Source organism: Sorex fumeus, unplaced genomic scaffold (assembly GCF_029834395.1).
Source record: "Sorex fumeus unplaced genomic scaffold, SorFum_2.1 ptg000035l, whole genome shotgun sequence".
Lineage (NCBI taxonomy): Eukaryota > Metazoa > Chordata > Mammalia > Eulipotyphla > Soricidae > Sorex > Sorex fumeus.
In genome coordinates, this window is record NW_026606092.1 from 23006295 (window position 1) to 23023361 (window position 17067).

General features: G+C 36.0%; 1 protein-coding gene across 1 annotated transcript in view; it reads right to left on the minus strand.

The window, feature by feature from the left end:
• The window catches only part of KYNU (kynureninase), a 140917-nt gene that overhangs the window by 84601 nt on the left and 39249 nt on the right, over window positions 1–17067 (minus strand). The window contains exons 5-7 of the mRNA XM_056117666.1: window positions 9934–9995; window positions 4675–4746; window positions 730–804 (exon numbers count right to left, since the gene is read on the minus strand). Of these exons, the coding sequence (XP_055973641.1) occupies window positions 730–804; window positions 4675–4746; window positions 9934–9995 (209 nt within the window). The remainder of the gene's footprint in view (window positions 1–729; window positions 805–4674; window positions 4747–9933; window positions 9996–17067) is intronic.

Below are 17067 nucleotides of genomic sequence, written 5' to 3' on the forward strand. Positions count from 1 at the left end.
ACACGGATGTGAAAAATTTGTCTTCTGTTAATTTATGTTGAAAATTATAAATGAATAGAGTAGACTTACATGTTTTTAAAGTAATCTCAGTTAAATGATAATTGAGCAATTTTTCTGACAGCCTGGGGCAACCTATGTGAGGCAAAAATTTATTCCCTGTGCATCTCTTGGTGTCAAATTACAGATCAAGAAGGGCTTATATGTCAAAGACTGGAAAACTTTGACTTATATCTCTATAAATGTATAGGGCATAGTATTTTAGATCTTGAACATATGGTCAATCCTGACTAGGTGTTTTAATGGGTCTGGAATTCTCTGGGGCATAGCATGCTGGCTGTAAAATCCAAGATTTTTTCCATATCACTACATCTCTCTCTACATCTCAGTTCAAACACAAGACAAGTATTTGATACTTAGTTTAGGTAAATTAAAGATAGAAATCATTCAATTTCAACAATTGTCACTATTTTAATTTGATCGAATGAAACCCACAGGGATATATTTGAAATTAAAACAAAAGATTTATACATTTTGCCATCTCTTCCCCTTCATTGAAGAATAATGCAAACTCAATTGAAAAATAGTTTGCTTTTCTTCTAATGAGCCCTTGAAAATTTAAACTGAGCACATAGGCAAAATGTTCTAACAGTAATAGAATTATAGATCTTTTAAAAAATTAAAGACTAGATGCATGTACTAAATTAATATTTATTTTTCTTTATCATATACCTCTCTTGGTTTTATAAGTCGCATACTCTTCTCTATTTGCAGCCCATGAAGTTGAAGCTGTGATTCAATTGCATACTGGAAAAGAAAGATTACTTATCAAATCATGTCTAAGGCATACATATACATTGAAATAACTCTTAAAAGAGATCAATGATAAAATAATTTATATTAGATAAAACTCAAGGTATACAACATTGAAAAATATAAAACATGATTTACATTTAGGAATCTATATATTCTTTGAAACACTATAAATATTAGCAATAGATGAAGATGTGGACAAGAGGTGTTTTTAAAGTCAGATATAAAATTACCTAATTTAAGGAAAACTAAAATTTACAAAATTGCCAAAGTAATCACCTACTCAGTCAGACTATAAAATATAGAGCTGGAGTCAGAGAGGTAGCTCAAAACATTGATCAAATGATTTGCTTGGAAGTATCTTAGCATCACATCATTTCCCAAGCATAGAGCCAGAAGTAACCTCAAACGTCACTGTCACTGTCACTGTCCTTCCATTGTTCATTGATTTGCTCAAGCAGATCCAGTAACATCTCCATTGTGAGACTTGTTTTTACTGTGTTTGGCATATTGAACACTTTACGGGTAGCTTGCCAGGCTTTACAAAAGTCACTAGATGTGGTAAAAAATAAACAAGTAAAGAAGTAAGGTGTGTGTATGTGTGTGTGTGTGTGTGTGTGTGTGTGTATGTATGTATGTATGTAACTGGTCTACTAATAATAATCTACTCAAAGAAAAGGGCATAAAAGAAGTAAAAATAAATAGAAATTAGCAATTATTGGACCTATAACTTTTTTTAAGATATTGAGTTTTGATGCCTTTTAGTAAGGGAATGATCGCTAATTTGAACATAATTAAATGTTTAAAATTATTAGACATATATAGGAAGTCTTAACTTCAATGACATAATAACAAAAATTATAACTCTATAATAATAAAATTTAAATATTCTTATCTATGTATGTCTATACTAGTACAATATCTTATCAACTAATTAAACAATATAGTAGCTTGGTTTTTCAGGGAACTCATTTTTTCTCGATTTGCTCGAGCGGGCCCAGTAACGTCTCCATTGGAGCCTTTGTTGTTACTGTGTTTGGCATATCGAATACGTGACGGGGAGCTTGCCAGGCTCTGCCATGCGGGCGAGATACTCTCAGTAGATTGCCGGGCTCTCTGAGAGGGGTGGAGGAATCGAACTCGGGTCGGCCATGTTGGCTGCGTGCAAGGCAAATGCCCTACCGCTGTGCTATAGCTCCAGCCCTCGGTCGAAGAGGACGGCCTTCCCCGAATAGAGACGGACCGGTATTCGGTCAAGGGTATACGAATACCTCCAAACATTTTTTTCTATTTTTGATAAATATATTTAATAGTAAAATACCAATATTCCAACACAGGTTAATGAAACAGAATTGAGAGTGCAGAAATATAACAAAGAAGCCAACAGCAATCAATAAAAAGAAGTTCTATTCAATAAATGTTATAGACAAACAAGGACTCATGTGTAAAAGAATCTTTATTACTTCAAGAAACATAAAATAATAATAATAAAAGTTGATTAAAGTCTTGGATATATGACCTGAGATTATAAAATGCATAAGAGAAGAGAAAATACAGGGAATAAATATTTCAACATCATTGGAATTTTTTAAGTTAAGGTCTTGGGACTACACCCTCAATGTCAGGGGATATTCCTGTGTTTGTTTGTGCTCAGAGATCACTCCTGGGAGTGCTTACAAGAGCATACTGGTGCCAGGGTTTGGCCATGTACAAAAGAGTATCTCAACACCTGTGCTATCTCTACAGTCCATTGTAGCATTCTTAGGGATAATTTAGAAATTCAATTCCACTAACAGTAGAAACAAATGGTAAAAATAAGCAGTAAGGACACATCAAAATAAAACTTTTACACAGTGGGCTGGAGCGATAGCACAGCGGGTAGGGCGTTCGCCTTACACGCGGCCAACATGGCTGACCCGAGTTCGATTCCTCCGCCCCTCTCGGAGAGCCCGGCAAGCTACCGAGAGTATTCGATATGCCAGACACAGTAACAACAAAGTCTCCAATGGAGACGTTACTGGGCCCGCTCAAGCAAATCGACGATCAACGGGAGGGCCTTTACTTTACTTTACACAGTGAGCATGAGACATATCAAAACAAAACGACAAGGTACTGAATAGAAAAATATATTTACATCTCATACATTTTGCTCTTGGGCTGGAGTGATAGCACAGTGGTAGGGCATTTCCCTTGCATGCAGCCAGCCTGGCAGAGCCAGGTTCGATTCCTCTGGCTCTCTCGGAGTGGCAAGTTACTGAGAGTATCTCGCCTGCATGGCAAAGCCTGGCAAGCTACCTGTGACGTATTCAATATGCCAAACATAGTAACAACAAGTCTCAAAAAAAATGGAGATGTTACTGGGCCTGCTCGAGCAAATAGATGAATAAGGGAGGACCCTCCCGTGACATTTTGCTCTGTAAAACTTTACAATAAAATAAATGGTTTGATTGACAAATGGGCTGAGTAACTAAATAGATACTTCTCCAAAGAAGACATATAGATGACTAAGTGTTCATCTGTTTTTATGAGGGAGATGCAAAAGAAAGCAAAAATGAAAGCAATAATGAGATATTACTTCATAGCTTTAAAAATAGCTATTATCCAAATGATAAGAAAAAAAGGTTGGAGAGGATCTGAAGTGAAAGGGAAATGCCATTGGTGGGAATGTTAATTTTTGCAGTCACAACAGAAAACAATAAGGTGACACTCAATATCTTTTTCCTTTTGTTTTGGGGGTCACAACCTGTGGTGTTAAGGGCTTAGTACTACCTCTGGGGTCAGAGATTACTCATTTTAGGGCACTGAACCCATATGTGGTACCAGGATCAAACCTAGGCATATCATATGCAAGGCAATCACTCTACCTATTGTACTATTGCTCTGGTCTGAGATTCACAATTTTTGAAAATAGATATAATGATACAATTCTATTATCTCACTTTTGGATATTTTCCTGGAAAATACAAAAAAATAATTCAAAGAGATGTTTGCACTTTCATGATAAACTTTCAGATACAATGAATAACTGCCTATTGATAGAAACTATAATAGGAATGTTTATTTAATAATATATGTGTGTATCTATGAACATATATACTAGAATGCTATACAATGATACGGAACACGTGAAACAATGCCATTTGCAACAACAATGATGATGTAAAAGGTACTATGCTAACTGACAGCTAGAAAAAGAGACACAAACTTCATATTTTTAATTGTACATTAGAAGGAGAAAAATAAGAATTAAGTGAAATAATAATAAATGGATGGGCTCTGGAGAACAATTTATGATTATCAGAAGGGAAGGGGAAAGATGGAGGAAGTGTGAAAGGAGTAACATTAATTAGAATAAAGAATACAGGTTGATTTTTAAATATGCATAACTAAAGCATAGTTTGCAACATGTTTATACTTCAGTAAGACTTTTAAGCACCAAATAGTTACACTAGCACGATATTGTAACAAATGTATCTTAAAAAGCCTTTATGTTCCTATTATTTGGAGCTAAAGAGTTAAGTATTGGGGTGGGTATTGATCTGATTTCATAAAATAACAAAGCGGCAAGAATTAATAAAACATTTATTACTGCACTTGATTAGACCAACAATTTGCTCATGTCTTTAAAAAGATTTTAAATCAATGTTCCTATTCAATCCTTTTCTTTCTTAACACACATTTTATTTGAACAAAAGAAATAAAACTACAATCTATTAAAAATGTCTAACTCAAAGGTATTTGACAGATCTTTTTTATTTTAAAGTAACTTTGAAAAGACTAGTGAATAAACATTCAAGTCAGGCAAATGATATGCTCCTTTAAGAGGAGTAGAATGAATATAAATATAATTTGAAGAATCCTTACGTGATCTGAAGGGAAGGCTTTGGCTTCTAGAAGAATTTTATGTCTCTTCGGTGTAGGCTTAAAAAATGATAACTGCAATGAAGTGGATTTATTGAAAAGAGAATTAATACAAAATTTATGCATTTGCTCATTTTATTCCACAGTTTATTTCATAATTGCTAGCACATAAAAGGTATTAATTACAAATTGGAATGTCTGTCTAGGTTTTTTTTTTTTTACCAATTAGCCTTGTTGTCAATGAATTAGAAAAAGGAAGAAGATATAGGCTCATTATGTTTATCAAGGGAAAAGCAAACTCAGAAAAAAAATGTCAATCAGATAAAAACACATTATCAAACTTTACTTAAATCTTGGGCTGGAGTGATAGCACAGTGGTAGGGCATTTGCCTTGCGCACAGCCGGCCTGGCCAAGCCAGTTTCGATTCCTCCACACCTCTTGGAGAGCCCGGCAAGCTACTGAGAGTATCTCACCCGCACGGCAAAGCCTGGCAAGCTACCTGTGACGTATTCAATATGCCAAACACAGTAACAACAAGTCTCATGATGGAGACATTACTGGGCTTGCTCGAGCAAATGTATGAATAACGGGAGGACCGTGACCATGACTTAAATCTTAATTGAAAAATTATCTTACCTATGAATTTAATGTCAATTTCTCAATTGTGGGAGTGAGATACCATATTCTATGTATGTCTTACTAATTTTGATTTTTTTCACTACCGAATTGGTTTCAGTATGGAATATTTTCATTACACTATTATTTCAGGTTCAACTAAAAGTACTTTTTAAAAAAAAATTTTATTTATTGAATCACGTTCAAAAAGAGAACTCCCAGAACGACCACCAACTGGGAACTTTTTGGCACTATTGCGGCAACATGGGAAGATGCCATTGTTGACAACATTGACGAGGAATATGATCGACTGGTTCAGCACCTCCATGAATGTGCGAGGAATGCCAAAAGAGAGATAGCCACAAAAAATCGCCAGTCTTCGAAAACTCTTGAGCTAATTCGCCAGCATGGTTTGGCACATGCCTCAGGCAACCGCAAGCTAACGTCCGAGCTCGCAAAGCAGTGCAGAGATGCAATCAAGGAAGACCTCAAAGAGAGAAGAGCAGACGTACTGGTAGATGCGGCAGAAGCTGGGAAAAGTATTCATAACACCCGCCTGTCCTTCGCCAACTACAAGACCAAGATGACTGCCCTCCGACGTCCTGATGGATCCATCACATCCTCCAGAATGGCAATGGAGTTGATTTTCCATGACTTCTACTCAGATCTCTTCGATATCCATGTCCACCTGCCCACATACCAAATTCTGCAGGATGGATATGTCATTCCCAATGTTCTCCCTTCCGAAATCCAACACGCCATTTCGTTGGTAAAGAAACAAACAGCACCCGGCCCAGACAAGGTCAAACCTGAACACCTGAAGAACCTGCCGTCAGTACTCATCAATACACTGGCTCGGCTCTTCACTCGCTACCTGTCTGAATGCAAGGTTCCGTCCCAGTGGAAAACCAGCAGGACCGTACTACTGTTCAAGAAGGGAGATATCCATGACATTGGCAACTATCACCCGATCGCCTATTGTCTGTCATCTACAAGTTGTTCACTCGAGTCATCCTAAATAGGATTGGCAGAACACTAGATGAAGGACAACCATGCGAGCAAGCCGGGTTCCAAAAAGGATTCAGCACCATCGACCATATCCACACGATAACCAAACTCATTGAGGTTTCTCGGGAGTTCAAGATGCCGCTCTGTTTAACGTTCATTGATTTAAAGAAGGCCTTTGATTCTGTTGAGACGGAAGCGGTCATTGAAGCCCTAGCCAATCAGGGCATTCAAGCCCAATACATCAAGATCCTCCGTGAGCTGTATTGCGGATTCACTACCAGGATCTCACCATTCTACAAAGAAGTAATCATTGATGTCAAGAGAGGGGTGCGGCAGGGTGATACCATTTCACCGAAACTCTTCAGTGCCACCCTTGAGAACATCATGCAACGACTGGAATGGGAAGGAATGGGAGTGAAGATAGATGGTCGGCAACTACACCACCTCCGCTTTGCTGATGACATTGTTTTAATAACACCAAACATCAGCCAAGCGGCACAAATGCTGGCCAACTTTGACCATGAGTGTGGGAAGGTAGGACTACGGCTGAATCTTACGAAGACAATGTTTATGAGAAACAGCCTCGTTCCTGATGCCCCATTCGCTCTCAATGGAATGACCATCTCCGAATGCAACAGCTATGTTTACCTAGGTCGAGAAGTCAACATGACAAATGACCTGGCACCCAAGCTGCGCAGGAGGAAGAGAGCGGCTTGGAACACCCTCAAGAACGTCAAAGAAATAGCTAAGAGGACGAAGAACCTCCGGCTCCAGGCACATCTCTTTGATTCCACTGTTCTTCCTGCATTAACATATGCCTCAGAGACCTGGGCCCTCCGCAAACAAGATGAGAACGCTATTCAGGTCTCCCAAAGAAGAATAGAAAGAGCTATGCTTGGAATATCATGTTTCACTCAAATGAGAGAAAGAATCTGGAGTTCTGATATCCATCGACGATCAAGAATCAGGGACGCTGTCTCATTTGCCAAGGTGTCAAAAATCAGATGGGCTGGTCACGTAATGAGATTTAAAGATGACCGCTGGACTAGTGCTGTTACCGACTGGATTCCACGGGATGTCAAGAGACCGCGTGGCCGCTCACCTACCAGATGGTCAGACTTCTTCGTCAAGATCATGAACGATCGGTTTGAGGCTCTTCATCTTCCCAGAGCGAACAGATGCCATTGTGCTACACTAGCACGCGACAGGGACAAATGGAGACGTTACTGGCGCCCGCTCGAGCAAATTGACGACTAATGGGAAGTTAAGTGATTATTAAGTGATTGAATCACCGTGGAAAAGGTTACAAAGCTTTCAGGTTTAAGTCTCGGTCATGCAATCATCAAACACATTTCCCTTCACCAGTACTTACTTTTCACTACCAAGAACCCCAATATACCCCCCTCCCAACTCTCCCAATGCCTGTGAGGCAGATGAATTCTAGTTAACACTCTATCTACTTGGATTAGATTCACTGTTTCGACAAAAGATGCACCATTATTATTTAGAGTTTACACCCCAAATCAGACCTGCTGAAAAGGCATTGTGAAATAATTTATTTTCTACAGCTGGTTACAATAAGCAAATGATGTCGCCTGGCCTCGATAGCGGCTGCACGATTTTGGATTTCTGGTATTTTACTTAATAAGCATGCAAGTATTTCTGCTAAGAGTCAGATAATTATGAGATTGTTTTTTGTGGCTCTGGAGCCATGGCTGTGCCGGATAGCTGCTCGTGGGGGGCAACTCATGACCTTGGTAGGGCGTGAAGGACGAGCCAGGAAGGTCCCCTTCCCATGAGGTTTCAGTTGCCCTGTCACGACCGGCCCATACGTGGCTTTCCAAAAAGCTCTGAGGCGGCCACCATCTTGCTTTCCAGAGGGAAAAAGGTGGAAGGGAGCAACACCCTTTCCCCTCTGGGAACGCATGGTGGCGTGGATTAACACATAGTCCATTCACTTTTTTGCCACAAGCTGCCAGGCTCTGAATTAAGTACTTGTGCTTCTGGAGCCATGGCTGTGCTGGAAAGCCACTCGTGGGGTGGGGGTGGGAGGCAATTCGTGACATTGTAGGGCATGAAGGATGAGCCAGGAACGCCCCCCTTCCCATCAGTCAACTAAAAGTACTTTAGATCTAACATGGGACATTTGATCATTCTAGAGATATACAAGGTACTTGCTTATTTTGTCAATGGAACACTCATTTTCTCCATAGCACCTGGAGAAAAATTACTCACAGCAATAACAGAAAATGATTGCAACTATTAAGTGGCAATTGGTTACTAACTAGATGATAAATAAATTTTCTTAGATATCACATTTGATAATCTGTGAACACCTAAGAGATACCTCCATTTCACAAAGGAAGACATATTATTTAGAAATGCCAAACTTTTTGCCCAAAGTTTAACACGCAGTAATTTAGCTGGGAGTGAAACCCTGGGGTGTCTAAAAATAAAATTATGCTGCTTATCATCAAACTTAATATATCCATAAGCATGATATTCTGGCATATTTGATAATCAACTTTCCATTTAAAATAGAATATTAATATCTTCATTGTATACTTTGGTTATGCGTTTACAAAAGCTTGCTTGATAATAAAATTAAGATGTTAAGGCATCCCTGGCATCCCATATGGTCTTCATGAGACTGCTTAGGAGTGATTCCTGAGCGTATAGCCTGGAGTAACCCTTGAGCACTGCCAGGTGTGACCCAAAAACAAACAAACAAACAAAAAACAAAAAAGAAAAAAAATATTCTTTATGGAGCTGGAGAGATAGTACAGTGGGTAGGGCACCTATATATGTTTGACCCAGGTTTGATCCCCAGCATCCCATGTTGTGTCCCAAGCACCACCAGGAGTAGCTCCTGAGTGCAGAGCCAGGAGTAACCCCTGAGCACTGCTGGGTATGGCCCTCAAAACAAAAAATAAAAAATTAATTTAATTTAATTTAACTTTATGGCATTAGGCAATTCTTTAGGTACCATATGCCACATCAAGAATGCATTTTAAAGAAATGAGGCTTGCTCTTCATGCCCAGGTTCTCCCTTGATCATTCATCTCACTTGCTTGTCTGCTATCTTGGAAAAAAAGGAAAGAATGCATTTGACACTTAAGGTGTTAAAATACTAATTAAGTATTTAGGATGCAAGATCTTTTAAACATAGTCACTTTTTAAATGTAGTAGATCTATTTTCCCTATTTTCTAAGTCTTAAACCATCTGACCCAAATTACAAGAGTATAGCAATTCATAATGACTTTTTGCTAGTCTGATGTATAAAAATGCTATCTTTCTGGGAAAAAAAACTTAATGCTTTCCTAGCATCTGCACATTGCACATTGTTGCTTTGTATGTTTGCAAGTAGTTTTGCTTTTCACCCACTGAAACACTCTTCCTTATGTTTCAAGATAAGAACTGTTCATTATTCTAAAACTCTTTAGAACAGTTAAGTTTCCCATGATTATTAGAAAACATTCTTTCAAGTATGGTCCAGAATTTCCTGGTAAAAATTAAAATAACCCTCACAACATGTTTTTAAATAAGTAAACCACCAGATGCTCATGAATTAAAGATAGAAAACTGTCAGATTCTGTAATTGAGTGTGTGCTAAACATTGATGGGAAAGGAAACTTACCAGTAGAAGATGTAAATTAACAGTCAAAGCATTCATTAGGACTATTTCTTTCTCATTGGCTCCTGCAAAGTAAACATAGCTTACTTTTTATTTTTTAAAAAATTAGTTCTGAAGATTCTTAAAAAATCAAAGTAGAGAGACCACTCCTTTTTATTGTTAGTAGAAGTAAGGACATATTTAATGTGTCATCGCTGTAAAGTGGAGGTTGTTTACCCACTTGACTCATTTAATAAAATGGTATCTCTATTCACACGCACATAACTAGCTTAAAATTATATTTCCTTTCTGATATAGTGAATAATAACAACAAAATAATGAAGCATTTTCTCTTTACTGTAAAATAAAAATGATTAATCTATTATCAGCTAGTTTGCTAAATTCCCATAGAGTACATTTTTGTGGTAAATGTCTCTTCAAAAGGATCTAAACAGATATTAGGGCCAATAACTTTTAAAAGCTGGTTGTTTCTAATGTAAAATTAAAATGCACCTTCCATAAAAGAAGGCGATTTTGTCAAATGTAATTCACTGTGTTATTACATTGAGATATGCAATACTTTAGAAAGTTAAAAGACCTTAATAGCTATTAGGTTTACTCATATACATTGAGATATAAGACAATTAGCACAGTTATATATTGTCTAACAGAGAAAACATACAAATTAAAAATCCACTTAAGCATCATAGTCTAATTAATTTGTATTAATGGGGTTTTTATCACCAGAGAAAGGACAAGAGACAAAGCATGCACTAGATGCTTAAGCATTCAGGGCATAATAATAACACTTTTCCTGTCTTTAGTTTTTATACCTCTTAAAGACAATTATAATTGCTTGTGTAGCAGGAATTATGTATCTTTACCATTAATGAGAGAAATGGAGTATGTGACCAATTATAAGACTCTACTAGATTTTAGAGAATATGTATATTATAAGTCCTACATTTTATATGGAAAATATTCTTTCAAGATCCCTATTTTAAAAGTAGACATTAAGTGGAATAACTAATTAACAAATGCATTCTAAGTTAAGTAAACGTGAGAGAAATATACTAAAAATATAAACATATATTAGGAATCTACATTCTAATGACGAGCCAATGTCTTCACAAAATGAGGAAAAATATTTGCATTGCCATATGAACTTTTCTATCTTGTATATAAGGAAAGAAACAAGGTGGTAGGTGTTAAGAGATTTATCCTTGGCCACTAGGTAGTATTTAGAAAAATGGCATCAAAATCATAGTTATTCCAAATTTCTACAAGTAATTAAGATCTTTTTTTGCCACAGCAGATAGCTCTGAATATGATAAAACTAGTATGTTTTTCCTATGAGTAATTTTTTTTGATGTTTGCAAGAAAATTCTTGCCACATTTTTATATTTTGTTTCTTGGATTATGGAGTGTGTCTTAACTGTTATATCTAAAATATAATTTATTATCTAAGATATCTAATCTGGTATCCTCAATTTCCTGATAGCTATTTTTCACATCATTTTTGAAAACCATTTATTTCAATAAAACATATTTTGTCAGGAAGATTAGAAGAAAAGGTGGGGGAAATATAATGTAAAGAGAGCATGGTTGGGAATACAGTACCCAGTGCCAAGTACATATAGAAAGCCTGGGTTGGATCCTCCGTACCACTTGAAACACCAGGCACCATGGGAAGTGATGCTCAAGCACGGAGCTGAGATCTCTCAAACACCTTTAGAAGTTGATTATAAATTGAAAAATAAAAATAAAAGATCTTTTTGCATGGGTGGGTTGGGCCACAAATATTGGTACAGAAGATAATCCTGTCTCTGCTTAAGAGTGAAACCTGGCTGTCTTTAGAGAACCATTTTCAGTGCTCTGAGGATTAACCCAAAATGGGCAGCATGTAAAGCATGCATGTTAACCTCTCTATTATCTCTCTTATACTGAAGTTTTTTTTTTAATGAAAAAGAATACAAAATTAGGGCCAGGGATGTGTTTCAGTGGTTAAGTAGCTGCCGTTTATATGTGAGATCCTGGATTTAATTGTATGCATTAATAAAAAGGGGAAAAAACAGAATAGAAAAGTAGTCATATGAAAAAATATGATAATCAGAAAGAACAAAGAAGAATAAAGGAAAACAAAATGCCACAAAACAAAAAAGAAAGAATTGGAGGAAGTAAGGGAAGGAAAAGAGTTACTATAGGAGCTCAGACATTCTGTTTTGTTAAATTGCTTTTAGACTTAAATTATTATAGACATTTTTGTCTTGTCAAACAACAGTGTTCACTTTGATCACCACAAATTCTCCTTTCAAGAGAGTATAATAAGTCATGCATGTTCAGGTAATTTATTCTATGTCTAGACTTGTAGACTTGACATTTTGCTTTTCTCTGCTCTCTCTCTCTCTCTCTCTTTCTCTTTCTCTCTCTCTCTCTCTCTCTCGGATGCAAGATGGGGAAAGCCACATCAGCGGTAACAGCTTACTACTGGCTCTTTCTTAGCAGTACTTAGGAAACCATATGGGGTACTGGGAATTGAACCCTGTTGACCTCCTGCCTATTGACCTCCTGCTACTGCTTACCTGCTCTACTCTCTACACATCGCCCTTGCTCTCTTTCAAAAGCTTAGTAACACTTATATCAACAATTCCTTAAAGAACTCCTTTACAAAATGACTAGCAATTTTTCTGTCCCTACACACAAATAGGATCCCACTTTGGAACTTTTCAATCTGAATAAAACTTTCCACTACTTCATAAAATGCTCTCCCCACCTCTTGCCGAACTTCACTGAGGATGAAGCCACTCCATTATTAAATGCATATGCACACACATGTATATGTGAGGATGGTGTCTGTATAAAATTTTCATTCCATTTGCAGACATAAGTACTTCAAATAGAAAGTAAAAGCACCGAAGACCAAGAGCTCTTAACATCAAAAAGGCACAAACCAGTAAGATTAGTATTTAGTGTTCTTTCAAAAGAAAATTTACCTAATTGACCTTTTTGATTCAAATTGTATCCCTGAGCTAATATTATTATAAGGTGCTCTCAATAATTCATAAGAAAATAAAATTTTAATATTACTAATAGAATTTTTTCAAGCTGTCTTTTGTTGTTCATTCGCCCTATTCTTGTCTTTATTCTAAAACTTTATCATTAATATTAATATTATTTCGATAGCAAAGCGGGTAGGGCGGCGTTCGCCTTACACACGGCCAACATGGCCAACCCGAGTTCGATTCCTCCGCCCCTCTCGGAGAGCCCGGCAAGCTACCGAGAGTATTCGATATGCCAGACACAGTAACAACAAAGTCTCCAATGGAGACGTTACTGGGCCCGCTCGAGCAAATCGACGATCAACGGGAGGGCCTTTACTTTTACTTTACTATTGAAACTTCTAGATCTATAAATGTTGTGGGGGGGAAACTACAAAAAACTTCCAAACATTTTATTGATCCTTAACAGCTACGTTATTATTATTATTATTATTATTATTATTATCATTATTTTCATTATTAAGTATTTGGTTTGTTTTTTGTTTTGGGGCCACATCCTGAAATGTCAGTGGTTACTCCTCGGTCTGCACTCAGAAATTACTCCTGGAAGTACTCAAGGGGCCATATGGGATGCCCAGGATGCCAAGGATTGAAACTGGATCAGCTGCATGCAAAGCAGGGAACCTAGTTTTACTACTATCACACAGGCCTCCAAATGACTTTACTTTAAAAGAACACGTACAACACCACCATTGGCAAATACCAATATTTTACATAACATGTGAGCTAGGGATCTCATTTAAGGGTATTTTCATTCTATGAATTGAATACATACACATTCACATATACGTGTTTCTATTTTTTTCTTTACCAGTAGGTGAAGATTAGTTATTTACAAGAACTGACTTTTTGGCTCAGTTCTTGGAAAGCTATTTTTTATTTGCTCTACTCACAAATTTCTAAATTATGTGATATTTCTTATCTCTACAGAACTCACAATGATCATACAAAAAAACTATTTTATTTTCAGCACTTTATCAATGAAAAAAAGGACATCAGAGAAATGAACCAATAAGCCAAACGTATCACAAATTTGAAGTAGAAGAAAAAGTAAAGGAAAAAAAAAAAGGATTTTGCTGTAGATCACATGATTGAATTTGGAAACATTATCAAAACTATCTCTCCCTTTAAGTGAAAGTATGAAGTCCACTTTCATTACCAAATACCCAACGCATGTTTCTAATACTAATTTAATTCTAAATATTTTTAAAATTGAAGATATCTGGATCCAAACTTACTTAATAATAGGATTCATGTTTATGTTTGGTCTTCTAACTGCTCTACCATATTCTGTTTATATCACTAAGCTGATGCTTTTTTTTTATACGAATCTGGTTGTAGGGTTTGTAGTTAGATTAAATATCAAACTTTTTATTCTGTGATTCAAGTAACAAATTCCAATGACCTCTAGAGACAGTATGGCTGCAGGATTCATAAACATTTAGAGAGAAGTTGCAGAGATGATTGTTTGTCTGAGGGTCAGATATACAAGTTTCATAAAGCAAATTTATGTTCACATTGCAACAATTTTTATGAGCTAAAATGCATGTATTAGCCCTTGGTGATTTTTATGTACCCTGGGAGACATGGGCTTAATAATAATACAATAATATTCTTCAGCAATTCTATTTCTAGTATCTTGATAATATGACAGTAATTATAAGGGAAAGTTATTCCATATTTTGCAGAATTGTTGGCTCCCTATAAAACGTTTTATTAATAGTTTTTCTTCTCATCTGAAATTGAAATTTCTTCATATGTCTCTGAATAAATGTGGTTGTTCATTTTCGTTTTCTTTCTCTATCAATTTGTACACATAATTATTTTTTATTATTATCTTGTTGCTTCTTTTTAAAAATTTTATGGAGAAGTAAAAACTGTGTTTTGAAATATCAATCATGATCCCAATTATAAAACTTATCTGTGAGCTCATGACACATTTAAATAGCCTAGTAAGTAGCAAATATTTGACTTCTGACATTCTTTACTGCATTTATCACATAATTATTTTGTAATTTATGCCACACCTATTTCCAAAGAGGATCTGAGATTACTTGTATCATAATGTGAAGAATGACTTAAAAATGTCAAGGGTATGCAAATGAAAACCAAATTAGAAGCTATTAAATTTCTTTTGTACTTCAAATTCACCTCCATTTTCTCAGAACTTTCTAGTAATTGAAACAAAATGGGAACCAGAGGGAGAATTGCAACAGAAACACATATACACACCTACCCCTTTTCCAAGACTGTTTTTATACAAAAGCAAAATAAATTCATTTGTTAATTATCAGCTCAAATTAGGAATAATTTTTCTGCCTAACCTAGAAATTATGAATGTAAATTTGGGAAATAAAAATTATTTGCTAAAATATTAAAACACAGCTTTAAAATTCATAGTGTACTTGCAGGCATTGTATCAGATATTTATGGTTAAAAATATAATGATCGAAATGTCTCAATTGATAAGTCATGAACTGCAGAAAACAAAACATTCGTTTAGTAAAATAATCATAATCAGAGATTATCATTATTCACTGACATTAGTTTAAATACAATACTGCAATATATTTGTGACATATACTATTATTGCTGCTGTACTATAATTGCTGCTGTACTATTACTAGCAATAGTACAATCAAGGTTTTGGAATTTATGTATATATATGTATATATATAATAAACTGTGTATGTATAGCTTATTAAGGTTCAAGTCTACAAATTTAAAGAGTTAGTTAATATCTTTTATAACCTACATTGTTATCACCAATTTTGTTTTTAATTAATTTAATATTCTAAAACAAATACATAAAAACATGTTTGTCCCATGCATGTTACAAATTTGTATGTTTTTTTCAAACAAAGAGCCCTAAAGCTAGAGTTGATAAATGTTTCTTTAAAAATGAATAAATAGGGAGTCCAGAATGATAGTACAGCAGGTAGGGTCTTGCCTTGCATGTGGCTTATCTAGATTTAATTTCTGGCACCATATATGGTCCCCAGAGTACTGCCAGGTGAGGCCCCAAAACAAAACAAAAAATTAAATTGGTTAATCAGTTGTTCTAAACAAAATTAAATATTTTAAAAATTAATTTTCTTTCATAATGATAATGAAGGGTGGCTGTTAAAAAAAGTTAGTGATCTCTGTGACATAAAATTTACTTGGCAATAGACTTGTAAAAAAATTGCAATATTAACAGTCAGAGCAATAATAGTAAAGCAGGCAGGTGTGCTTGCTTTGCATGCAGCGGACCCAGTTTTGGTCCTTGATACTGCACATGGTTCCCCAAGCCTTGCCAGGAGTGTTTGCTGAGCACAGAGCCAGAAGTAAGCCCTGAGGAGATCCAGGTGTTTGGCTCCAAAACCAAACTAAACCAAACAACAGAGAAACAAATGTTTAAGTAGCTAAAAGAAACTTTTTGGGAGGCTTACTGACTTCCTAAATCGATTTCAATAAGTAATATCACCCTGCCACTTTCCTGTACATATAACCACACCTTTCTAGAGGATTGTGAATATTAAACACAAAATAACAGGATTAATATATGGATTATGTTAAAAAAACAAATCTATGAAAGAAAAACCAAAGATCAGTGTTAAAGAAAACATAGTCTCAGATGAGGTTAATCACGGTTTTTCAAAATATACACTATTCATTTGAATAATGGCTTCTTAAAATCTAAACATGCATATATTGTTAAACAACTATCTTACATACTTTTCGTGGCGCACCTGGATTCTCAAAGTGGTTTCTTCCTGCCTCACAAAGTACACTAGTTTCAGATCACTTCCATAGCATGTTCATTAAGTTCCCGCTAACCTAATGGGTGAAGCAGGAGGTGCTCAGCATTCATCTTTACTGAATTTTACTGCATAACCACTGCAAAAGTCATGCTTTTTTTTCTCTGTTAATGGGATGTGACCATTATGTGAAGCTTTTTATTAAATTCTATGAGTAGTAAAAGCATCATGTGATGAATATGCAGTGCAGTGAAATAAGGTTTTCGGCAGACTGTGTATGTGCACACTGGGGTTTCTGATTAAATCATTGGTCTCAGTACCTACACATTCGGGCTCGAAGTGCCCCACCTCCTCCCCAC